Source organism: Gymnodraco acuticeps, unplaced genomic scaffold, assembly GCF_902827175.1.
Source record: "Gymnodraco acuticeps unplaced genomic scaffold, fGymAcu1.1, whole genome shotgun sequence".
In the NCBI taxonomy this organism is placed as follows: Eukaryota; Metazoa; Chordata; class Actinopteri; order Perciformes; family Bathydraconidae; genus Gymnodraco; species Gymnodraco acuticeps.
This window is the reverse complement of record NW_022990590.1, coordinates 7,462,500-7,488,280: the sequence shown is the minus strand read 5'-3', so window position 1 is coordinate 7,488,280 and position 25,781 is coordinate 7,462,500. Positions and strand designations below refer to the sequence as shown.

Genomic DNA, 25,781 nt, shown 5'->3' with positions numbered 1-25,781 from the left:
GAATGGGGTGACGTCATTTTGCCTCGCTTTTCGCCGAACTGCATTGTGAGGAAGCAAAGCGAAGATTTCCAGGATTTTCAGGATTCAAAAGTTGAGCAATGTTCAATTTTTGAAGCTGAGGTGGAAGCGTCAGCCAATCAAATCCCGTTTATGCAAATCTGACAGTACAAACGCTAGCCAATCAAACCGCGTGCAAGCTGGGAGAGCCAGACCGCAGTTCATTTTCTATATTCCTGAAAATGGAGGAGAAATGAGTTATTGCGGCAGAAAATCACCCGGTTCTTTATGACCAGTCGCTAATAACATACCGGGATACAAACCGGAGGAACCAGGCATGGAGGGAGGAGGCAGAGACAGTGGGTGAAACTGGTAGGTTTTCGCCTGTTTGGGGATTTTATATCCAGTTTACTTCGTTTTAACATTGCTATTGCTTTGTATGTCGGGGGCGGGAGATTCATGTGATTGGTTGTTGGTCGCGTTGGTCGCAAACAATCCCCAAGCTTTCAGACACGCCGACCTCCAAGATTTTTTTAACGCTGCTGTGTGGACAGGCCGTCAGACCATGTACATGCATACAAACCTATAAAACACACTACAGGAAAGGGAAAAACCCAAATAGCACAAAAGGGCCCCTTTAAGTCAGACATATATAGAGTTTTTACTCAAACAGCATCAAACTGCGCATTTTGTGGGGGCCAGGGCTCAAGGTAAGCACCATTTACCAGCCAAAGAGAAACTCCCTCTGTAGGGAACTTTGGGATTTTAGCCTTTGCAGACCATTTACATGCACAAAAACACACTATAGGAAAGGGAAAACACAACAAAAACATAATAGGGCCTCTTTAAGTGCTGTTAAAATTCATAGCCATTTGGCTGGTGATCAAACAAATGATCTTGCGTTTACGGAGGACCACCTTCAGCTGTGGATTTGGTGCCCTGGTAAGTATTTTTGCAGCAGGACAATGACTGTGGGATTGAGTTAAAGAAGAGTGTATAACATCGTGGCTCATTGATATGTTTTTAATTGGGCAACAATACAGCTGTGTCACACAGGAATGAGACACATCAGGCTTTGAATACACAGATGATGCTTGTTAGAAGATACATGCATTGTTGGTACAGTATCAGAATATAGCCAGGCTCATCCTGTAATAGTATATCCTTAGTGTTTAATTAGTTAGTTAAGCTTGCAAGAACACTTCAAAGGTTTGAAATGTACTATCACAACGTCTTGTCTATCATACAGTGAGAGATGATGACAAGGTGCTAGAAGGCACGGTCATGCATCCTCTTCCAGGACCGACTTAAGTTAAATATTCTTGATTTGACACTATTTAAAACAAACATACTGACTTCACGCTTACTATAGAGCCAAACATGTATTCAACAATATCAACGCTTTTTTCAGGAGTGTTTTGATGTACTTCAGTACAAAAATGAACATTTGATTTGATTGTGGTGTTAACCAAAGTGATGTCAGTTGGATTTGAATAGTTTAGAGCTATGAATACTAAATCATCTAACTTTTGCTAACTACATTTAAGTATTTTTTAAACAATCAGGTCTGCTTCTCTTAAATATACAAAAGTGTGAAACTAGTGTTATCTTCATCGTTTTAGCGATGAAAACCAGATAATTACAGTTATCGGCTGAACAAATCTATATCCTACATCCAGTTTGTGTACTGTGACGTGTCTCCATGCTTTAATGTTCACAAAGCTCTTTATTTCTCATACTGCCTGTGCTGCAGCACCTCTTTTCACCCTCTGTCTGAAACCAGAGCCCAGTCTGCTCTGATTGGTTAGCTGGCCGGCTCTGTTGGGATTGGTCAACCCCTAAGTAAATCATGTCAAATGTGTTGCTCAATGTAGCCAATAGAAGCAAGAGTGTTACATAGTGATGTCGTTATGATACGGAAAGAGTCCAATTGAGGGAACTTTGGGACTTTGCAGACCATTTACATGCACACAAACCTAAACAACACACTAAACAGGAAAGGGAATACCCCAAAAAAAAGCATAATAGGGCGTCTATACATATTTCCTATTTAATCATATTTCTATAGTTACTGCTATGTTTTAAATTAGTGTTTAATAAGTGTTGAAAATGAAGATTATTATTGATTAAATCAATACAGCTTATTTTCATTAATGCATAGTCAACACATGTTTGCTGTTTTAAGAGATGTAGAGATCCGGAGGTTTTAGTGAGAGGAGGCCAGTGTGTAGAAGTGTGTCTTTGAACAAGACAATGATTCTCTTCCTGCTGTGATTGCTCCTTTCCCAGCTTTGACCCCTTGGATCAACTCTCACTGACCACCAATAACCAGTCGATGCAGGGTTCACACGCTTAAAAGTGGTTATGTTGACTCGTTGGAAAGCGGGGCAACATCCACAGTGGACATCGGTTAAAATATGACATCCTGTAACTGGGAAGTGGCGTGAGCTTTTTAGTTGTAGCTTTTGACTGAGAACTTGATGCTGTGATTTTGGAGACGCTCGATCAGACTGGTTTTGTGGAAGGCAGCTCTTGGAGTGTACACCCCTCCTCTGTGAGAGAGAATGTGGGATTAAGTATGAATGTAGGCAGATTTAGAGTAGATCAAATAGAAGGGTGTCACAAAATGTAAACTTGTTTGATAGATGGGACAAAACAAAGGAAGTAGAGAAAAAAGAAAACAGACTGACCTCCTGGGAAGAGAGTGCAATTCATTCAGCAGGGTTAGGGCTGCTTGTACAATAGCAGAAACTGTAGCGACATAACCAGGCTCTGGAAACAGAACAAACAGGTGGGGGTCAAAAAGTGCTAAATAATTGAATGAAATAAAAGGACCAAAACCAACAATGATTCACTGCCAAGTATTGTATGTGCATTAAAGTCTGATATCTAATTAGGGTGTGAGAGAATACTTCGCCAACAGAATGACCAATTTAAAACAATTTCTCCGTCCACATTAAGTTGAAATCTGGGGTTTATAGTCTTGCTGTTTAAGGCTGGCAAAATGTACTTCAATTCACCAAGACTTTTCTCAGATTCCTCTCATTCTTTGTTACCCATGGAGGAATGCAAGAAAAACAAAGATTGCTTGAAGGATTTAAGGTTACACCTGGTTAGGATTGAACATATAAACGTTTATATTGTGGTTGTAGTATTCCTTAAATCAGACTGAATTGTATGAATGTAAAATCAGATGTTTTTGATTTCATACAAATCGGATTTTGCTGTTTAACACAAAGATTTGTGTACGTCTTTCTTTTTCCCCTTGGACTTGGAGTATCAGGGATCAGGGCAGTGTGCTCTGGCTAGGCCTTACAGAGGACTTGTTTCCATTGAGATGCACAGAGACTGGATTGAGTCTCCCAACCTGCTTCATCTCCTAGGCCAGGGGTGTCCCAACATGTTTCAGTTATAAGTTAGCTAAATCAATCAAATGTAGGTCAACTATTCTTGATAATTGAATATGCCTAAAGAAAACAAACAGCGTACATAACAGCTTTCCATTAACAGGGGTGTCATTATTTTTGATTATTAGTTTGCAGCTCATTTCTTAGAACAAGCCTCAGATTGGGGGTTAAGACGAGATAGGAAAGGTTATAGTTCAAGCTTGTTTTGCAAATAGTGTTTGTAATTGACTGAATTGATTAGAAAATGTGGCTTATTAACACATAAATATAGTGTGTAATATATCTTTACGTATTTAAGAAGTACAATATAAAACAAGCACAAGTTTCCTGTTTGGGCCATATTCCATTATACTTTGAGAATTTGCTCCGGCCAATTAAAAGTGGAACACGGGCCGCAGTTGGCCTCCTGGCCGTAGTTTGGACACCCCTGACCTAAACTTACAATAAAGTATAGATCACTCCCCTACCCAACCTTTAAAAGGAGCCGTATTATGCTTGTTTTCAGGTTTCATATGAACCTGAAAATTACCATAATTACTCTTTAAAACAAATGTATATCTGGGACTGGTATAATGTCTGTGGCTGTATGTTAAACAGTAATAGAGGTGTACTAAACATCAGCTGAGTGTAGTTCTTACCTGCTCCTATGACCTGAGTGCAGATCTTTGTGTTGGGTCGGCCCTGCGCCGGATCAGTCCCCTCTGAGTACCCCTCCCCGAAAAAAGTCAAACTGAAACAGGTGTCTTCTATCTGAGAGAGGAGAATGAGGGAGGAACTGATCATCAATGACGGTCAAACACGATCAAACATACTTACATTGTATTCAAGTGTTTTTGTGTCATTTCATTTAATCTGCCCAAACTCTAAAATCAAATACCTTGAACATGTGGTTTGATTCAAGTCTTTCTCTTTGTAACATGAAATATTCACACCTTGAATATTCAATAGCTAAGAAATGCTAAGTTATATGCCTTGAAAGTATTAATGATTGTGCAGATCATAATGATTCAACCAAGAGATTATTAATCACATACAAAAAGGTAATAAATAAAAACTAGTGTAAGGAGGTGGATTTGTGTTTAGTTTTTTTATTTGTTCCCATGTCTAGGATATAAGAAGTCACAAGTTCAAATGTAAGCAAAAAATCTCTCGTTTCAAATAACAAAAACTGTTCATTTATTGGACCTCATTGCTTAAAGTAACAGCAAGAAAATAGATCTTCACAGCCTCTAGATTACTCACTATCACGCAGACTAGGTTCTTCATTTCTATTTCTTGTTTTGTTTTTTAAATGTTCGACAGCCATGTTGCAAGCTGTCCAAAGAAGCGGTTAAATCATCAGGCTACAGAGAGGATACACATATGTTTAACTCATCAGGAGTGTTACCTGCTTCGTCGTTGGACCAGACTTGGTGAACAAGCCAAAGGAGAAGAACGATGGAAACTTTAGGGAAAGACAAAAAACAAAGTTTGTAAGGAACTAATACTTAATACATTACATTCCACATACTTTATTTACTCTATATTGATCATTTACTGTTACGCAGTGCTGACAAGGAATACAAGTTTATAATCCATGTTGATTTGAGACATTTCTACACTCGAAAGCATGAAGTAGTATCAGAGCTGTTGCCTTTTGTCTGCTGCTGCATTTAAAGGAGCCTATTCTGCTCATTTTCAGGTTTAATGATCGCATGTAGTGTCTCTACTGTGTGACGTGTCTCCATGATTTAATGTTCAAAAAGCTCTTTATTTTTCTTATACTGCCTCAGCACCTCTTTTCACCCTCTGTCTGAAACCAGAGCCCAGTCTGCTCTGATTGGTTAGCTGGTCGGCTCTGTTGTGATTGGTCAACCGCTTATAGAGATTTCCCGCCCCTTAGCCTATCACGTAAAGTGTGTTGGAGTGCTAGCCAATAGGAGCGTGAGTATTACAGCGTGATGTCACTATGTTGAGGAAGTAAACAAAGGAGTCCAAGGGAGGCTTTCAGGCAGGTGGGGGAGTGTGTGGGAAAGAAACTCACTCTGGAGTGAACTCATGGATTTTAGCCTTTGAAGACCATTTACATGCACTAAACCCTATATAACCCATTAGTAGATTTCAATTAACTCCACTACTAAGGGACTGATATTATCGGCTTTGGACAGCAAATTACAAAGTTACATGGAACAAAAAAGTAGTTTGTTGATTAAAAAATAAATAAATGTAGCTACCGTGGTGAGGAGTTTCCTGCCCAGGCTGAATTTGACCATGAACCAGAACAGAAGGCCGCCACAGAAGAGCTTAATCACTGAGAAAGGGCCACCAATCCCCACGTAGGCAGTGTATTGGACCTGTGGACAGGAAAGAGAGGGTAATAAAAACAGGTAAATGGATTTTTTTTTTTTAACCCTCTGGAGTCGGTGGACGCGCCGGCACAGGTGCGCATATTTTACGTATGTAATCATATATTTTCGATTATAAGGAGTAGAAATATGATTCAGATAACCGCGGAATCGCTGGAAGTGTAGCTTTCCAGCGGCACCTCCTGTGAGACTGTAACCAGGGCACAGCAGCCAATAGAGCCGCTCAAAGCAGCTTGACTCGGCGTTACACTGTGTGTGATTGGTGGATTCGTGTGTCAGTCAAGGAAATCTCGGCCGGCAGCCATGTCGGTCTGAAATGACCAATGGACACTCGAGAAATCTAAGGACCTACCCACCAATACAAATATATATAACAGGTGTCTCCCATCAGTTTGAGTCTTTTAGTCTGTGAGGAAGAGACATAGACAGAGAAAATGGCTCGAAGGAACTTTACCGTTGCGGACGCGCTGGATATTATTTATGAAGAAGATGGCGCATCAGAAACTGAAGGCTTCGACTCTTCTGAAGAAGAAGAATACAGGTACAGCAAGGATCCATTTGAGGATGAGTAAGTGTAAATATAACTTATAGTGCACTTGCCATTTGTGGGTAGTGCCGCGAAAATGAACAATAGGATTATCAACCTTTTTTTTCCGTCATGAACTTTATCTTCGGACAAAATAGACTCTTGATTAGTAAACGTTTACTCTGTGTAAACGTTATTTTGGTGTGTATAAGTAAGGTTACATGTGTAGATGAATAACATAATTCTTTATTCGTCCCACAACAGAGACATTTATAGTGGCTATAGACATGTATTTCATCATACTGTTCTGTACAGATGAGACTGTCATAGACCTATTTATATGTGCACTTGCCATTTGTGGGGAGTACCGCGAAAATGAACAATAGGTTTATTTTGTGTGTGTGTGTTGAACTTCATAATAATTATTGTCCCACAGTTTTATAAATACATGGGGCTGCTTCTATACATGGCCCTGCTGAAACTGGACAATGTATTGGACTACTGGAAGCAGGATCATTTTTTGTCAGTGCCTCTGCCAGCACAGGTCATGTCACGTGACAGATACAGGACAATATCCTGGAACTTGCATCTCAGTGACCCTGATGAGGATGTCCAGAACGACAGCAAAAAGGGCACACCCGACCATGACCGACTGTTCCGATTGAGACCCCTCGTGGACACCATCAAGACTGCGTGTAAGGCCTTTTACCATCCCCATAAATACCTAGCTGTGGATGAGAGGATGGTTGCCTCCAAGGCTAAGACTGGAATGACCCAGTACATGAAGGCCAAACCAACCAAGTGGGGATTCAAGCTGTTCGTCATAGCTGATTCAAGGAATGGCTACACAATAGACTTTTCTGTTTACACTGGTAAAAGCGACATCCTCTCCGGACACGGCTTGTCGTATGATGTGGTAATGTCTCTGGTGCAGGCAGGTTACCTCGGAACAGGTTACCATATTTACATGGATCATTTTTACACCAGCCCGAAGCTGTTCAAGGCTTTCCATGCATGTTCGCTGCCTGTGGGACCTACAGAGAGAACCGCAAGGACTGCCCAAGGCCACAAACTAACACCCCCAGCAGCTTCTACTGAAGCCAGTCCCCAACTCCGGGGACTTCGGGTGGCAGTATACGCCGTGAAGTTGTTTGCGGCCTGCCAGTAAACCCAAAGCAGAAGAAGAAGAAGTGACGTCAGCGGCTCATTTGCTAGTTTAGCTAGTTCCAGAGTAGATAAACTAGCTAAGTGTGTTAGGTCTAACTCTTAGTGTATTTTGCTCCGCTCAACGGTCCGTCACAGCGACGGAGCTGTGATCATGCAGAGCTGCGTGTTCTCCGTCAGCAGCAGCTGATCTGATATCTGATCCCTCTCTCGCGTCCGGTTATATTTCACTCGCGTTTATGTCCAAATCTATCAGATCTAGCTAGTTCTAGTTAATTATATGACTGCCTGCTTCTCAAAGGACACCTAAACAATAAGCGTTGCTTGGCAACGGCGTGTGGCCGCAAAGTATAGCGCAGCATTATATGTTTATATGAGGGATCAAAATCCCGTGCTCATAAAATGCTCATATATTTTTTTCTCTTCATTCCCCAAAATAAATAAATATACCAATTTTAGGAAAAGTAAGGAAGTTTGAGCAGTGTGGGTTTTATATTAACAGAGTTACACATATTTCAAAACGCAAAGTGTAATAACTACAGTTTGCCTCCCTGTCAGAATGACAAAGATCCTCAGTGAAGCTCAAGCCCATGTTTCTCACTATGTAAGTACAACTTATTAAAAAGATCAGTTCAATGCAACTAATGTCGTCTTAGTGTTATTGCATGATGTTAAAATTGGTTTGCCATGAATTTAGTGATGGATTGTAAATATTTGAAATATAGCATTTAAGTGTTTCTCAGTTACAAGGTTGTTGTTTTAATAAATCAGACACTGGTGGTGTTGCGCTGTGCTGTACCTCTTTATAGGCTTTTTTTCCTTTACAAATAGTTTTTGCGCTGATCAGGGGGTACTTGGCTGCATTTTTTTTTCAAAGGAGGTACATGATTGAAAAAAGTTTGAGAACCACTGTACTAGATAGTTCCGGAACTAAAGATTTCCGGGGAACTAAGTTCCGGGAACTATTCCTGGGAAAAGTACTTGGTGTGAAAGCGCCTAATGATGTGAGACACAGTGTCAATTCTCATGTCGATAGAATCTTACCGGAGACTGGTGATCCTCCTCGTAGAGGTGGCGCTGGGTTCTCCTGACTACTGAGGGGTCAGAACCCATAAATGGGATGGCATACTGCTCCATCTCCTTGCTGAAAAACACAAAACCCCTAGACACAAACAAACAGACAAACCCAATTATAAAAAGAGAAAGCAGAGTTGAAACTCCTCTGGAGGGAACACAGGGATTTGATCCTTTGTAGACCATTTATATGGACAAAACCCTATACTGCATAATAGGGCCTCTGAAATACATTTCAGTGGGATAGTCCCTCTGCTGTGCACTAAAGACACACAACGTACAGCTTCCTTGACTACTTGCTGCCAAGCCCTACATTCCACTAGAAAACATTTAACACAGTGTTTTAGCCAATTGCTCAGTTATAGCTTTACCGCTTTTTGACTTTGGCTCCCACTACAGGCAGTGGCTTTTGGCCAAACTTCTTCCTCAGCTGGCGGAGGGATCCGCTGTCTGCGAAACCGTGCACAGCAGACTGCCAAGTGGCATCGTGACCAGATGAGCCCTGCAAAGGTCAAAAGGGAACTATCAATTCTCTCACAGGGCAGAAAGAACAGGGCTATTCCCTCAAATACACCTCAATAAACTCCAAATGTGTCCTGAGCCTACGGGGAATTACTTTAGTTAAACACTGAATCTGCAGTAGTTGCACAAAAACAGCCAGTATGGCAGTACAATAACAGGTTGGACTTCTGCTCTAGTTATTCTATTTTTTTGTTTTGTTGTTATTGTCCTTTCAATTTCCCAAGAGCTTCTGTTAAATTATCTTCCTGTGTCAAAGGGATATTCATTTGTTAGTCAATACTAGTGTTTGTTGAGAGTGCTTTTTAATGCAAATGCAATGTTTTATATAACAAGTACTTACTTGTGTGCTATTTTTAATATACACCACTGTTGAAGCCACATCTTTATTTTGTTTAAAGTGATATCTACTACTATAACAACTGTAGATTACTTCTTAAAAAGGTTGGCAAAAGAGTATTAAGACTACATTTCCCATCATGCAGTGCAGGAGCTGTAGTTGTTTACCGCAGGCCCACTGGTAATGTTCAGGAAGCCCTCCACAGCTGTCAGTGTTCCTGAAATCAGAAGGGAAAAAATCACATTGTTGAAATTCACGTATTTATTCATTAACATGTCAAAGGTACATTTTATTTTACCATATTTGGAAATTGTTAGAAGGTAAGCAAACTGAAAATCCAAGATGTACACATTTGTGTGTTAAGCACTATACACCTTGATATGTTAAAGGCTCAAAGCGACATGTTATCTCCTTAACCGAGTAAACTATTTATCTTGTGTTGCCTACCTTTGAACTGCCTCTGTGTGTAGAGAATACCCAGGTCTGCAGGTATGGAGTCGAAGCCACAGCTGCCGATCACATACACTCCCTTGTCCAACGCCTTAGTGTGGTACTCCAGCTGCATACGCTCTAGGAACTGTAGAGGATGGACACCCACACGTTCACATATACACCAAACAAATGTTTATTATTATGAGCAAACTAAACTTGCTTTAGTCAAGTCGACTTTAGGATCAGTGATTACCACGCTAAAAAACATAAAAGACATCACAGTGAATAAATAGGTAGAAGACATAGAAAAAGACAATTATGTTCCTACCTGAGGCTCCCCACATATGTCTAGGTAGTGAGCTCCATTCTCTACGCAAGCTTTGACCACTGGTTCGCCAAAAAATCTGTACTGAAAACACAGAGAATGAAGAGAAATGTTCAACATCACCTTTTAGTTTCGTGGGTTTGAATCTAATTTGTGTCAAATGTCAATTTCAAAGTTGTATTTGTTTCAACCCCTCACAAAGTCTGGATAACATACGAGCAGGTTAATGCCATTTTTAAATAATCTGCAGCGACGAATGCCTGAAATAACAACGCTGATTATGTATTTTTTCAGAATTTCACTGAGCCGACAGCAGGGAACATTCTGCATTTGTTTTTTTATTTATGTAGGCTTACAAGTTTTAGCTCTTTATCAAAAATAAGGGGATTCAACAATTTCACTTAACATGGTTTTTGGTTGACACTTTTATCCAAAGTGAGTTACATACACTTCAATACTGTATAGGGGCAATTAGGGGTTAAATAACTGCAAAGGTTAGGGTTAAACCCATAAACCTCTGATTTGCAGATCAGCGCACTAATCCTCTGTGCAAATAAATGCTGTTTTAAATTTAAAATAAGTGCACTGTAGAGACAGTGCAGCAAACACACAAGGCAGACAATTACAGTCATTTAAGGTAAACAATTTGGCTTAGACTGTTATGTGTATTAAAATTGTAGTATTTGATCAGATGCAACCCAAAAAATGGTCAGTATTATATATCTGCCATAACCCTCCCTGCTCTCTAAACATACTTTGAAACACCATATGGGTCTACTCACGGGTCCCACACAGTTGAGAATCACCAGGCCTTGTTGGCACATGATGGCCAGAGACTCCTCGATGGACACATCTGCGACAATGATTTCAATGTCTGTCCTCAGCTCAGGCATAGCTGACGGAAGAAAGAAGAGATCATCTTTCAGTAAATTGTACAGAGAAAGAATGTTGCACATAATATAATCCTAATCTGATTTGTGGTACTGTATTTGTTCATGTCAGAATAAAACGTGCATGTTTAACACAGGGTTAATACAAGCAAAACTGACAATATCATGTATCATATTAAATAAATACAACTATTTCTAAATTCTTATTGCTGCACATTACCACATGACGTGTCTCAGTTACTTTGGCCTGTGAGCCTTGCTGCTCAATAACCTGATAACAACCTATTTCTCAAGCTAGCTGTTTTAGTGCTTTCAATAACTTATATTTAGGGGTCAAGTTAAAAGATGTTCATTTGTATACATGAGACTGCTGCCTCTGTCAGTGAAGTGAGTAAAGTGTCCTGCGGCAGAGAAACAGCCTGACATGTAATCGTTAAGAGCCTGACAGCTAACATAGTTAGTGTCCCAGTTAGCTACAGCACAGCCTGTCAAACATACATAGCCTCTCCGAGGCTTTTGTCAACACTTCTCCCAGTCGCTGTCTGCTTCTCCCGGCCACAGCCCACTTCAGACGGCTTCCGTCAGGACTCTCTGCAGCACAACGGGCCACCTCTTCCACTACAAACTGTCCAGTGAACCCTGTTGCGCCGAAAATGATGATATGGTACGGTCTACTAGAAGTTACAGCCGCCGCCATTGTTGCGTTGTTTGGTTTGAGAAGGCATTCCACGCGTGAGCTCCGCTCTGGACGCTGATTGGCTGAAGTGCTGACATATTAAATTACGTATTGTGATTGTACCGTAGCAGCAACGCTTTTAACTATTCAACCTCTGGTGACAGTGGTATATGAACATTTAATTTGTAGTTGATAATATAACAAATTACAATTTATTTTAGTTTACTCATTGGTATCTTATTCCAGTTGTATTTTGTACCTTAGTTGCGACCATATCCAAAATCTAGGCCACTGTAAATCGACATGGCAAGCAGTAGCCTGTGAATTTGCCTGGATATATTCGTAAAATAAAAGTATTGTGAACGTAATAGGTAAAACGCACAGGTGGGTCAGGATTAGCTAAATATTCCACACGACACTTAAACGAGGCTTCTGCCCCATACTGTAGTCGCCATGTAGACCGCAACCGGTATGTTTCTAGACAAAATGGTTGGTGATTCTGTGGTGGACATTGACATCTGGTGGTGAAGTTGAGGTATAAATGTGACACATTTTCATTTCATATTTTCGCCAAAGTTTAAATTAGGGATAGGCATTGAAAAAGAAGACACAATGGCAAATTAATTAATCATTGTTTGTATTCCCTTGTGAACACAACTGAACATAAATATTGAAACAGGTGGATTGAATAATTCAACACACAATTGGACATTAGGGAAGAAAGATAGAACAAATCGGGAGTTGAGAAGGAGATAAAAATGTGTTGACACATCAATAGCCAACATGGCAGAAACATGCTGTGAAATTTCAATTTTTCCATTTCAACAAAATGAAGTCTCAACAGGCGTATTTTTGTTGTTGTGTTACTTGTGCCGGACAGGAAACACAACTCTTGGTCCCTAAATCTCTGCTTTTAGACAAAATGATACAAAGACAGCATAACCCATGTACACTGGATATTCTAATACTCCCATTTAGGGCTGAAACTAATGATTGTATTCACTTGCAATTAATCTGTCGACTAGACTAAAAAAAAAGAGTCCATAAGTGTTTCCCAAATCCCACATTGACGTCCTCATTTGACATAAAACATATTCTATTTGCTGTCAGTGAGAGAAGTAAAGAAACCAGACAGAATTCATATTTAAAAAGCCAAATATATGTTCAACATATCAACATTTTAATAGACTTTTAAAAATGGTTGGCTGTTCATTTAATAGATGACAAATAATAGATCAATCTTTGTAGCTCCTTTCCCAAGGCAGATAATGAGGACATATAAACATTTTAGGAAGAAATAGTGTTATAAACTTGAATTAAATTAATGTTTGCTTGTTTTTGACTGTGATCTGTTGTCTCATACACAATCCAAATGTATCTTCTGTCCGCTGATGCAGCCTTTTTGCCAACTGCAGGAGGAGACTAGATATAATCATGAATCCACATTTAGACCAGAATTAGGGATATACACTAAAGCGTGAAACATTGGGCACCAAAAGTATAACATTTGTAGAGTTAAATGACTGTATCACATAATGATTATCATGATAACTACACTGAAATGTATTTTGTTATAAGATAGTAGAATTGACTCGCTGTTATCCTTTTCATAAAGGGCCACGTCAAATCAGGGTTTTGCAAAATAAAATAAATCTTTGTCGTCTGATAAGGTGTACAGTACAGCCCTACAATATGTTCAATTACAGGGATGAGTCAACAGAGGAAAATATAATAGTAACATGAGTTTAAAAATCATATTTTTGCCCATTAATCTTTCAAAAAACAACACACATACAATCCTAATTATTCCAAACATAGCTTTCTCTGTGTAGGTCAAAACATAACAACCAGAACAAGAAATCCTCTGGAACAAAAGACAAAGCTACATCAGCTACAAAATGTAAGGGAAACATTTGAACACACATAAACAACTTCTTCTGTTAAAATATAAACATTGTTGCGAAGTGTTGTGATCCCCTGTGTATGGTTCAGTTTAGGATCAAATGTCCACACAAACAGCAGTAAGTAGGAGTTTTTGAACTCTCCGACAACATGCACACCAGTTTTACTGTTTAGTTGCTTTGAGCACCCATTCGTTATACATAAATCTTAGGCTGATAGCTCAAATTCATAAGTCTTGGGAGCCAAGAGACCCAAGCTCCAGTCACTGTAGGAGTTTAAACTTTAAACACTCTGGATGGCAGCGTCAGATCAATGTTTGTAGATCCCACATTGAGGATTACAGTTGCTTTCAGGAACTCTTGCTTTCTTTTTCACACTGTCTTTTACAGTGCACATGTCTGAAACAGCAGTTGTTTACAAAGGTCTAAGTCCGGAGGGGCAGCCAGCGTCCGAGCCCTTCGAAGAACCTCCGCATGTTCATGATGTAGAAGTCCACGTTGTGAGTGAAGTCGGTGCAAATGTTGGAGTAAGTGTCCACCAGCGTGCAGTAGAGGGCGGTCCCGCCTATGCTGATCACCACGGTGACCAGACACAGCAGCAGAAGGATCAGGCAGGAATCTCCGCCTACCTCATCTGCAAGAAAGAAATGTAAGAATGTTGAACCTGAAACTTTTCTAATATAAATGTTTTCATTACAGGAGAGTCTGTACCTTGCTCAATGCCGTCCTCTGGCTCACTGAAGCGGACCTTGCGTTTGGTGTTCTGTTTAGTAGCTATTTCGCTTTCGGGAGGTAACCCATCCAGTGATGCTCTCCTCCTCTTCAGGATGGACACTAGACCATCTGGAGAGGAACTCTGAAGGAGAGAGAAACGAGAGAAATGACCACGGGTTATGTTTTTGGTTTGTTTTTATGTTTGTCCGCAGGATAACGCTAAAATTCCATAACATGTTTAATTGTAATGGTTTTGCGTAGGTCTGCACCTCTAGGATGTTCTGGTTTTAGGTTTGGTTCAGTTGGACGGAACAACATTGTACTGGATAAGGTAAGTTACTAGTTACTGAGATATACAAACTAAAATTTGTTTTAAAAAAAGTCAACATGGCAACAGACAAAAACAGTCATGCTCATAGAAACAAGCTGTTTAGCCAGATTAGCTGCCTCATTTTTTAGGAGGAAAACCAAAAGTGCCCACAGCCATAATGTCAAGTGCGATGGGTCAAAATTGAGAACAGATATTTTTGGCATATAATTGTATCAGTTGTGTTAATTATTGCTTATAAATCTGACTAACCTGTTAGTTTGCTTAGAAACTGTACTGCTCATATGAGTTACCCTGTTAGACCTAATGTATGGCCCATAATTGCATAAACTGTACTTTTACTGTACTTGATAAGAAAACAAGCATGCAGGATTATAAGAGTTTTCTTTTTAGAAATCACAATGTACATAATGTTGTAGCACAATGTCCACATGTATACAATAACTCATCAGTATACAAATAACACATTGCAATAATATACAAAAAAGGTAATCATTAAAGGTAGGGTAGGTAAGAATGGAGAAACCAGCTCGAGTGCGCTAGAATTTGAAAGTACACAACCGGAGAAAATATGCCCCTTCCTTCAGACTTCCTTACAGAGCCCCTCCTCCAACACACACGAACGTGCACATGACCAATGAGGGCACGAGATAAGTTTGTGCACAGAGAGCGCCACGGCTTCCACAGATGAATTTTAATGTATTTATTGTCAAAGCATTTCATGTATTTATTGTTATCGGGATGTTAAGAGCATTCCATGGAATATAACAAAAAGTGTTTCTGAAATAAATTACATACCCCACCTTTAAAGGGAAAATCTACTTTGAAAAACATGAATTGAGTTGAGCAAAAAAAAAGAAGTAGTTTAAAAATGCATACTATATTGTATGAAAAGAAACACAAACCAGGCCTAGTGTTGTTTGAGTCGTTTGTGAGTCATATGAGACATGACTTTATGACATTGAGACAATCAAATAGTGCATTATATTTGACCAAATACCTCATTATAGATATTGTAACTTTTTTGAACAGTTGACCATTATTGCCTTTGCCAATTATTTCCACAGTGAGATTTTGATAATGAGAATCATGAGTGATGTGAATATGATGACTAAGAACAGTCTGGTAAGCGCTGACGTTTATATCACATAACTGTAATGGAGTCTTTAAAACCAGGAAAATAAATTAAAAAATAGCTAAATTCAAGATAATATATAGTATCATATCTCAATATTGATACAATGTCGAAAAGTCAATAAATATTGTTTAAAAAAAAGAATCATTGGCAAAAAAATGACACTGAATTTACACTGTACAGCCAACAGAGGTCAGTAACGGGAGTAACTCCATACCCACCCTAATGAGACCCTTTTGACCTGATCATAATCTCTGAACAAACCACAGAACACACAGCAAGGTCGTATGCTGACTACTGGAGTGGAGTCATTTCTCAAGCTGTCAGCCTCATCTGCTGCCATCATTTATAGGTCAATTACTTACTGAGGGCAGTGGGTCAATAATAACATGCAGGATATTGCCGTGGTCATCACTTTCAGTCAAGTCTATAGGCTAGAGTGGCACATTGGTATAGTATGTGTGACTTTTAAGATTGTGGTTTTCAAGTGAAGTCCCATTTAATTCTGGATTATCTGTTTAACCAATGTGTAAAACAACTTCAAGTCATATTTGTGAGTATAAGACAAAAAGCTCTTCCCCAGAATCCAGATGTAAACCCTGGAGCTGTTCCATAGAGAAATGTTTTTTAAGTGTGAGAGCATCCAATGCAGATTGTACGGTTGACGTTGGTATGATTTTCAATAATAAAACATTCTGTTAGTCGGAAAGATTTCACATTCAGCTTTATAGGGGGTTGTAATGACTTCTTGATTTTAAGGGGTATCGTTTATTTTAATATACAGTTGTCGCGTATCTCAGGATTGTATCTGTATTCTGTGAAGAAAACTAAATTCAATTGGGACTTTTAAAGTTGTATTAAATAAGATGAAAACTTGGTGAATATCTTTAAAAAAAATGTATGATCACACAGCATTCCCTCTCTGCTTAACAGCCTCGTCCTGCATTTCAAAAGTATGCAGTTAAAACAACCAAGGAGCTAAAAGAAAAATGGACATGGGTCAGGGAAAAGAAAACACAGAATTTGTCTTAAAAAAAGCAGATTACGTATAAATGATTGTTTAAAAAAAACGTAATACAGACAGAGAATTGTATTAAAGGTTCCATGTTTGTGGATATACACAAATATACTGCAGTTATTGTAGTTCATAATTTGTTCTGCAATTTTTTGTCCTGCATTGAATTTAATATGAAATATCCATAAAATACATCACCTAACGTTAGACAGGGGTCGTCAGTTTACTCAATGATCCTTGAAAGGTCCCATGTCATGCTTTTCTGGTTATTACCCGTCCCCTTGTGTGTTATGAAGGTTTTTCTGCATGTGAATGGTCTGCAGAGTCACAAACCCTCAAAGTACACCCTGTAGAGAGTAAAACTCTAACACAGAAAAGACCTGTCTATGCTGCCCCAGAACGCTTCGTTGGACATTTCTCATTTTACATTTTTTTCTTCCTGGGTATAGTGACGTGACCATACCCAAATGGACCAATCCGCGCAGCCTGAGACGGCGGGACGCGGCGAGGCTGTGAGTCTGTGTGTGAGCACAGTGAGCACATTGAACACACACACAGACTCACAGCCAGGTGTGTGTGTGTGTGTGTGTGTGTGTGTGCTCGGGCTGGTTTCGAGCTGGGTTTCGCTCTGTCTCGCTGTCTCGCCGACCCCACGCAGCAACCAGGAAACCACACCAGTAAGCCAGCTCACACTGTCCGCTCCTCGCAGCAGCGAGCCTCGCAACGTCCCGCCAACACGGCACCCAGACCCCACGCAGCATTCTCATCTGTTTGTCCTTACTGGTGTCATTTTCTGGTTGCTAACGCCATTGTAAAACATAATCACTGATGTTCCGCTGTAACGGTGGTGGACTCATCAGAACAGAGTGGGCAAGCTGACCAATCAGAGCACACTTGGCTCACAGGGAGGGGGGGCAGGAGCTCCAACAAGGCGCGTAGGACAGAGAGTGAATACACATACTATACAGAGATGCTGTGAGAAACCAATGTGAGTTTGGAACATTGAACAATATAAATATATTCTAGTAGACCTCAACAATGGAATTATGATCAGTAGAAATGGCCATGACATGGGACCTTTAAATAAAAGGTTGGGGAACCAGTGCTGTAACTAATGATCCCTCAGCTAGATGGTGTTGGACAGCAGCAAACAGAAGTGAACTACCTGAAAGCTGCAAAGCACTATAAAACATGACTCATCAATATGTTTTTAAAATACTTCTAATGCTTTATTGTGCTCTGAGCCTTCATTCTGTGCTGTTTGAAAGGACCCAGTATGAGCTGTCACATACAGTATCTGGCTGAGGACTGAATGAGTAGTCAGCCAAAACACTAAATGGCTTGTTTTCAAGAGACTAATAATATACAGGACTAACTGGTATGGCCTGATGATAATGGATTTCTGAGGAGATGTGGATATTTGAAGGTTGAGAAACATATACAGCATATGATATGGACAGTATACGAAATGTTCTTATAATTTCTCCTTTTTTTTCTTCCGAAAAAATATCTTTGTTCAAAAACTTGACCATGATATGGACCAAGCTGAACACTTCACAGTTGAAAATAATGATTGGGGGACAAACTATGTGTTAGCATCACTGTATTTATAGTGAATATCTGCAATAAACCACCATTGGTCTATTAATTTCCCTCATCTGAAGTCCAAATCAAGCCCGTAACTCATGCCAAATTCTGTCAAAAAAAGTCAATGTTATCCTTTAAAATTAAAAGTATTGGTTATACTATTATAATTTGTTTCTGGCTTGCTATTAGGGCTTATTGGCATTAATTCATTCTAACACTGTGCACTGCTGTTACTTAATTTCTGAATAAGTTGACTTTAACTATGTTTTGGAGAAAGTGACTGCAAAAACTTGTTTTGTAAAAAGCTAACTCCCAAACTATTGGGATGTGACTCAACTATTTTAATTGTAAAATAGTCCCACCCATGCCCCACCCAATCTATTATCTGCTGGATTACATAACAGCCTGCTCCAATCAATGCAAAGCGTTCAGCCTGCACTGCTTGTTTGGAATAGCTCATATTTCATCTCCACCTCTAGGAAGAACCAAGCCCCTTCAGCTCTGTGTTTGAGCCAGAACATGATGCTCAGGCTCATTCATTTGGCAGGATAAACATCCCTAGTGTCCGGCCACACCAATGAACATGGGTGCTAGGTTTTCTTCATAGATATGTTAGCGATGATCTCACCAAGGAAACACAGAGATCAATAATGGGAGTGTCCCGACAAAGAGCTCTGAGTCAGAGAATAGTAATTATAGGAATACAGTTTAACTTTCTGCTGACAGATAGTATAATAGACAGCGAAATCATGCAAGAAAGGAATGAAAGATACCTAGATGCATGGGTGGTAAGGTAAAAGGAAATGAGACAGAAAGGAAAGATGAGAAAGGCATGCAGGCTAGGAAAATATATTCACACCTCTCCTGTATTAACCTGTCACTCCCAACTTTAAAAAATGTAGGATAAAAATGTATTCCTACCCCCTCTGTGTCAGACAGCTTGGCCAGGTCCTTGTCTGAAGCCTGGGGGACTCCTGATGGCCACTCCACCTTCACCTCCTCCTCTGGTGTCTCCTCACAAGGCTCCTCTTGCTCTTCTACTTCCTGTCCCTCCTCATATGTTTCTTCTTCTTCTCTTTCCTCTTCCTCCTCCTCCTCTTCCTCTTGATGTTCTGTCTGTGGTGAGGAAAGCTCTGTCTCTGAGTTCATGCTAAGCTCTTTTTCTTCATCCTGGTGTGTTGTTTCCGGCTCGAAGACTAGCATGTTGTAGGAACAAAAAAGATTCATTATTAATTTTGGATTATTATCACTGTAGAATAGTAAGTACCATACCATGTGTGAACTTGATGGTGTAATGATATAGGTCTAGTGTATCTTAGTGTGTCCATGCGACCAAATTTGCCAGAACTGTTAAGCTCTTAATCTTTAAAAGAGACCTATTTTATTTGCTTTATTTCTCACGAAATACCAAATCAAATGCCTTGCATGGGAAAACCTATAAGGCAAGAAACCTGTATTGTCTTTTTCATCCATATGCAAAGCCAGAAACTCAGTTTTTAGAAATCTTTCAAGAAAACCATGTTTCAGTGTTGAGGTTTGGACGGGGAAACAGACATTTGGGCTTGTAACTTGTGAGCTGTTATTTGCTTTGTGAGGCATCAGAAATGGCCCATGTTACATGTCACTTGATAATAAAAGACGCTTATATCCAAAGCGACTTACATACTCAATACTGTGGACAATACACCCAGGAGCAATTTGGGGTGAAGTGTCTTGCCCAGGGACACAACGACATGCTGACTGCGGGACTCAAACTTGCTATCCCCTGATTCGAAGTCCAGTACACTAACCACTGAGCCACAACCTCCCCATGTGTAATGCTTTCAGCTTTTTATCAGGACTTTTAAAAGTGTTTACACATAATGACATTTCCATTAGCCTTTGTTGTAATTTGTCTGTTCTAATTGGCTTAATATTTATCTTTTGATACCCCCAAAGCTTTTTTCTTATTTAAAAGGAGACCTTCATCTAAAGTATTATTTAATGTTTAAATAAAGGTTAATTCGTTTTTCTTTTTTGCACCTCCTCCTATTAATATCTTTGTACATCCTGCACTAAACTGTTTTATTGTAGAGATCACTTATAGTATCTTCTTGATTTTTTATATTCTATATTTCTATCATTGACCTTCTACTTTCCCCCTATGAAAGTATGTACTCTTAATATTTTTTTCATCAAATATAACACATAAAAACAATAATTGAATAACCTGCTTTAACCACTAGGCGGTGCACACAAGGTACACACAGCCATAATAACTTTGTATTATTAGTGTAGGACACTTATGTATGTACAACATCTGCAGATGTGTAGTTGTATTCATGCTTTCACATCATTTTACAGCATATTGCTATACTATTTCAGACTCAGTATTTACATTCTTATATTCAAAGAAAATCAGTAATATCTTAAAAAACAAAAGTCAGCCGAATTAGTGTTGATACTGCAAGGAGACGTATTGTGTGAAGAGAAATTGAAGATGTTGTTTAATTGCTGATATATTTATGATCCACTTCAAGTATTCAGTTTCGACGGCATTTCTTCCAGTTTTTCCAAAGGTCTTCTCATCAGGGCTCTATAAATAAAGAACTACGGCAGATCTGTAATATGTAATGCAGCCGAACCGTGTATTAGAATGCCGTTATGAAAAGCAAGAACACTCGGAATAAAGTATTATTTTCTTTAAAAAAAAAAAAGTTTTTGGGATTTCATATCGCATTAACACCAACATGCATTGCGGCTAAAACATCCAATCAGCCTGCTTAAACCATAGCTGAGGATCTTGGGTAATCAGTTCAGTGGCTGTGTATCGCAATGATGCTCGAAATGTCCCTTATAGGCCTACGTCTGTTTCCGGTTATTTTTATTTTGAAATTCAGTTCCTGACGGACGCCAAAAAAGAGATTATGGAATTAAACAAATAAATAAAAACAAGGATAATTGTGTGTTATTGGTGAGTAAATAACAGTGTGTTATTTAGAAAAGAATAACAAATTAGAAAGAAAAAACATTTAAAAAAATACAGATTTCAGTATTCTGAGGCTCTGAGCCCCATTTATTTTCCTCACAGATGACAAAAAAAGTCCGACATTATACGATTTAAAATAAAAACAATAATCGTGGCTTGATATTGAGTAAGAACATGTTTTTATGAACCCCACAGCTTCCGGTCTTCCAAGACCCGAACAGACGTGCTGCAGGCAGGAAACATACTACCAATAGAAATACATTGCTTTTAAAATCGTTCTGTGTGACACGAAAAAAAGGGGAAAATCGTGTTGGTGAACACGAATCAATAGATTAAATGTCGTGACTATAACACGAAATGCCGTGAGACTGGGTTGCTTGAACATAGTACATATTGAACCTGTTACCCCCTAACCCCCAAAACACACCAGGAGCGTCTGCGTCGCGTTACGTTGCGGCTGCGCCACGCTGCGACCTCCTCCTGCGACAACACACACCAGACGCGTTTCAAAACGTTGCGGAAGCGGAGCGTCGTGTGTGCAGCCTCGCAGTTGTTGTTGATTTTGGAATATTTCCTGGACATTTGTACTTCTACAAGTAAGTAGGCTATACGTAGTTAAATGGTTTATGTTTGTGTCTGTTTAAATCGTGTTTATTGTTGTTATTTCCTATTTTGTTGTGTTGTAGACTACAGACACAGTTAATAATAATTGTAATATTCCAGTTATAAACGACATGAATCAAAGATGTGTTAATGTATTTTAGTGGTAAAAAAATATGCATTCATCATCATAATTATTCTATATATATATCATTTACAGTGCCTGTAAACCGGAGGAGAACGCTGGCATGTATTCTCCTACTTGAAAGACTACGGGGGGATGGGGGGAGGAGTTTACCTTACGGCTGCGCCGCTGCAAAAATAGGATTCATCCTCATTTTAGAGAAGCGCTGCGCCGAGCCGCTTCTGGGACGCGTCTGAGCTAAGAGTGGCCGCGATCGCTAAAAACGCCGCAGCCGTAACACGACGCAGACGCTCCTGGTGTGTTTTGGGGGTAATCGCACCAGGAGCGTCTGCGCTGCGGCTGCGCCGCGCTGCGACCTCCTCCTGCGTCCTAACCCACCAGGCGCGTTTCAAAACGTTGCGGAAGCGGAGCGTCTTGTGTGCAGCCTCGCAGTTGTTGGATGAACATTCCACTTCCTGCCTGCACCGCGCTGCGCCGCGTCAAAAATAGGATTCATCCTATATTTTAGAAATTCCTTGCGGCGAGGAGCATCTGGGACGCTTCGAGCCGCGGCGCAGCGCGGCGCAGCGTGTCTGGTGGAATAGCACCCATTGACTAGAGTGGCCGCGATCGCTAAAAACGCCGCAGCCGCAGCGCAACGCAGCGCAGCGCAGACGCTCCTGGTGCGATTAGGGGGTTAGGCATCAGTATGTTAGCATTTTCATTGTGAGCATTGTGTTAGCATGCTAACAAGGTGATATAGTGAACATAGTACAGATTTTTCCTGTTTAGTATAAGTATGTTAACATTGCCATTGTGAGTATGTTGGAATAATAACATGGTAAGATGGTGAACATGGTACTTGTAACTGTCTTCACTCTCTGTTGTTTATTTTGTTCCACGTTGTATTTTTGGTTCCTACCTTTTATTTTTGCAACATTAATAGGGGCGGAACTAATCTGCGGTGTTTTGTGTTACACCTGTTTGTTTAATCGACGCAATTGAAAGTCGCAACTGCAGAGCAACGCAGAATGTAAAGAAAATCTAAGGAAACTAAGGGGAAAATGCAGTTAAAGATATCAGCCCCTCTAGATGACTAGCAGCCTACGAGGTACGTTTTTGTGCTGGTTGTTTGTCTAAATGTGTGTGGTTGAGCTGCAGGTTATATGTATGTATGCTATGCGCTAGCTTGTGCTACATGCTATTGTTAGCTTGTGCTACATGCTGTGTGGGATATGTGTGCCGTTTATTGTTTTATTTAGCGGCATTAACAGTGATCACATGCATATATTCCATATTTATTTATTGTTTACCCTTTATATATTTGTTGTCTTACAACCCAGTTCTCACGGGTTGAAATAGGTCCCACAAGAATAAACCCCATATTTAATCAAGACCTCAGCCTCGTGTCATTTACTGGAGGGAGCTACAGTACTTATTCTGCCAGTTTAGCATCATTGTGCATCATCATTGTGAGTGGTAACATGCTCACAAAGTACCTGTGAATTATCAGTATGTTAGCATTATTGTGATATGTTAGTGTAGCCAGCGCTACTGTTTTCTGGATTAGCTGTCAGATACTTTTTTGACGTGGCTGGGCCGCCACTGCTCCTTTAAGACACACCCCCCTTCTTTAGTCAGCTGGCCCTTCCATATAAGGAAAACGCCGCAGCTGTACGTAGTTCAGCATCTCCCGCTACACTTTAAATGCCCACAAACACCTCACCCAAATCAGCTGTGACTATTACGAGTGTTCTTGTTCCGGTCATCGTTGTCTGGCTGATAGGCATGTATTCCCCCTATACGAGGCTTCTTGACAGCCCCAGCAGAGACTGTAGAGAATCACTGTTGCGGAGGTGATATTTGAGTGGGTGCGTTTGCATCAGAGGATTAGTTTGCTACCGTTTTGCCTTTCCTTTTCTTGATCTTAGGTTTTAGCTGTAATTTACCATGCCTACAGGCTATTTGATTTTCCTGCCTTCTATGTTTTGCTTATTGACTAGTTTGTTGTATTGTGTACAAACTAGTGATTAAGTCTTTAAAGCTACAGCACCCTCCTTGTAACGACCCACCCTGTCCCACAAGGTCTAATACTGTCTCTGTGCTTATACTTCTTCAGTGACGATCCTGGCCATACTGTGGAGTGGAGCATGTGGTTTGCTGGGCACTTTTTGCATGCAGATATGGGTGATTTGCAGTGAGTGTTAATTGAATACAGCTACACGTGGTGATTTTGGGGAAACCCTCAGCAGTTTGCCAGAAGAATCACTTTTTAACCATTTAACTATCACTATATGTGTGATATTATAATTCGTATTATCTCCTTGTCAGAGCCAGCCTTCAATCGTGGGACTTAAGTGTGTCGACTGGGGAAGCTGAACAAGTTTTAATCTCCATTTTATAATGCTGAACTCTTACCTGATTATTTATATAATAAACTTTTGTAAACATTTGAACTTGAGGCCGCGTCCCTGTCCATCCTTTTTATTCTTATCTGCGTGACTTGTCCTAAGGTAGACCCTCCAGAAAAACGTGGGCTAAAATCCTTGATTATGCGATCAAACATGCAGGGTTTTATGTGATTTTATGCGGTGAAATTGCGGGAAGTTGTGAAATATGCGGAAATATGCTAAATATGTGGAAAAAATTAATATTGGGCTGTCTTATTTATTCTCTCTCACACACAACCTGCCACTAACGTTAAACCCCTTTACTATACAATTAAACACATTCAATGTTTATTTATTGTAAAAGCAATTGGGCTATTTTAATCACACTCTCTCTCTCACACACACACACACACTTCTCCGCCTCATTCTGTTTTCATTTCATTTCATGTTCGTTATCTGACCATCTTCAATCTTGTAGGCTTCTCACCTCGTTTCTTGTAGCCCTCGAAAGGGTTTTGGAGGTCGATGCCTCGGTGAACGTGAGTTGTTTGGCTTTCTTGTCCGCAGCAGCAGAAAGAATGTTTGAATGAATCAAAGTGGGTCGTCACCGTCGATGTTCTCTTATGCTCCAACACACAGTTGCACGGGGTGCAGAATAGTTTCCCCCCACTTTCGTGCAAGACATCGGGGTACTGCTTTGCCCGGTCTTTAGCAGAAATGTTCATCGGTAAATGAGATGGATTAGATTTTTTCATCTTGGTGTTTTCTCTCTCGTGTGAGTTCCACACGTTCACTCTACGGTGTTGTTGTCAAGACGAGTTAACTTTTTTTTTTCTCTTTGTGTGGAAAAATGCTCCCCGCATTTTTCCACACAAAGTTGAGAAGAAAAAAAGTGATGCGGCCTTTTGATAAATATGCGGCCTTTTAAAAAATCTGCGCCATTTTGCTGATTATGCGGTAAATTCTGCGATCGCAGAATCGCGTTTTTCTGGAGGGTCTACTAAGGGCTCGTATTGGGGAACCCAGGTTAGCGTTAAGTATCCTAACCCCTTTAATTATCGCAGCCCCCCCTCCCCGGTGGGGCAGGTCACATAAGCATTGCAGTTAGTAGGGATGTCCCGATCACCTTTTTTTGCTCCCGATCCGATTCCGATCATTTGGTTTTGACAATCTGCCGATACTGGTTTTTCCTGATCCGATCTTTATGCAATGCATTAAGAGAAAAAAAAGGTAACAGATAACGGCTGGTCATCCAACGCGATGAATTCAGCTATCTTGGCTGCTATTTGTTTGGCCTTTTCACTGTTCTGGGGCAGTTTCTCTT

General features: G+C 40.1%; 2 protein-coding genes across 2 annotated transcripts in view; both read right to left on the bottom strand.

Annotated features, from left to right (window-relative positions):
- Positions 1-1,004: 1,004 nt before the first annotated feature.
- Positions 1,005-11,764, bottom strand: LOC117554359 (saccharopine dehydrogenase-like oxidoreductase). Its single transcript, XM_034228764.1, has 12 exons — positions 11,518-11,764; positions 10,912-11,024; positions 10,133-10,213; positions 9,820-9,949; positions 9,540-9,589; positions 8,885-9,015; positions 8,484-8,601; positions 5,618-5,737; positions 4,792-4,848; positions 4,043-4,154; positions 2,688-2,769; positions 1,005-2,549 (listed from the first exon to the last, which is right to left on the bottom strand). Exons 1-12 carry the CDS (start codon positions 11,714-11,716, stop codon positions 2,450-2,452), a joined length of 1,293 nt encoding a protein of 430 aa, XP_034084655.1. The 5' UTR covers positions 11,717-11,764; the 3' UTR covers positions 1,005-2,449.
- Positions 11,765-12,854: 1,090 nt separating this feature from the next.
- Positions 12,855-25,781, bottom strand: part of cnstb (consortin, connexin sorting protein b) — a 45,440-nt gene continuing 32,513 nt past the window's right edge. Inside the window, exons 9-11 of the mRNA XM_034228691.1 lie at positions 19,297-19,571; positions 14,308-14,452; positions 12,855-14,230 (exon numbers count right to left, since the gene is read on the bottom strand). Coding sequence (XP_034084582.1) covers positions 14,022-14,230; positions 14,308-14,452; positions 19,297-19,571 — 629 coding nt within the window. The 3' untranslated portion in view covers positions 12,855-14,021. The remainder of the gene's footprint in view (positions 14,231-14,307; positions 14,453-19,296; positions 19,572-25,781) is intronic.

Excerpts from the sequence above, each read along its gene's own strand:
- LOC117554359 (XM_034228764.1), bottom strand. The coding sequence starts at position 11,716 with ATGGCGGCGGCTGTAACTTCTAGTAGACCGTACCATATCATCATTTTC. Across the intron at positions 9,590-9,819 it reads CACACAGAGGCAGTTCAAAG|GAACACTGACAGCTGTGGAG; the intron begins GTAGGCAACACA and ends TTCTGATTTCAG. Across the intron at positions 4,849-5,617 it reads GCAGGAAACTCCTCACCACG|TTTCCATCGTTCTTCTCCTT; the intron begins GTAGCTACATTT and ends CTTTCCCTAAAG.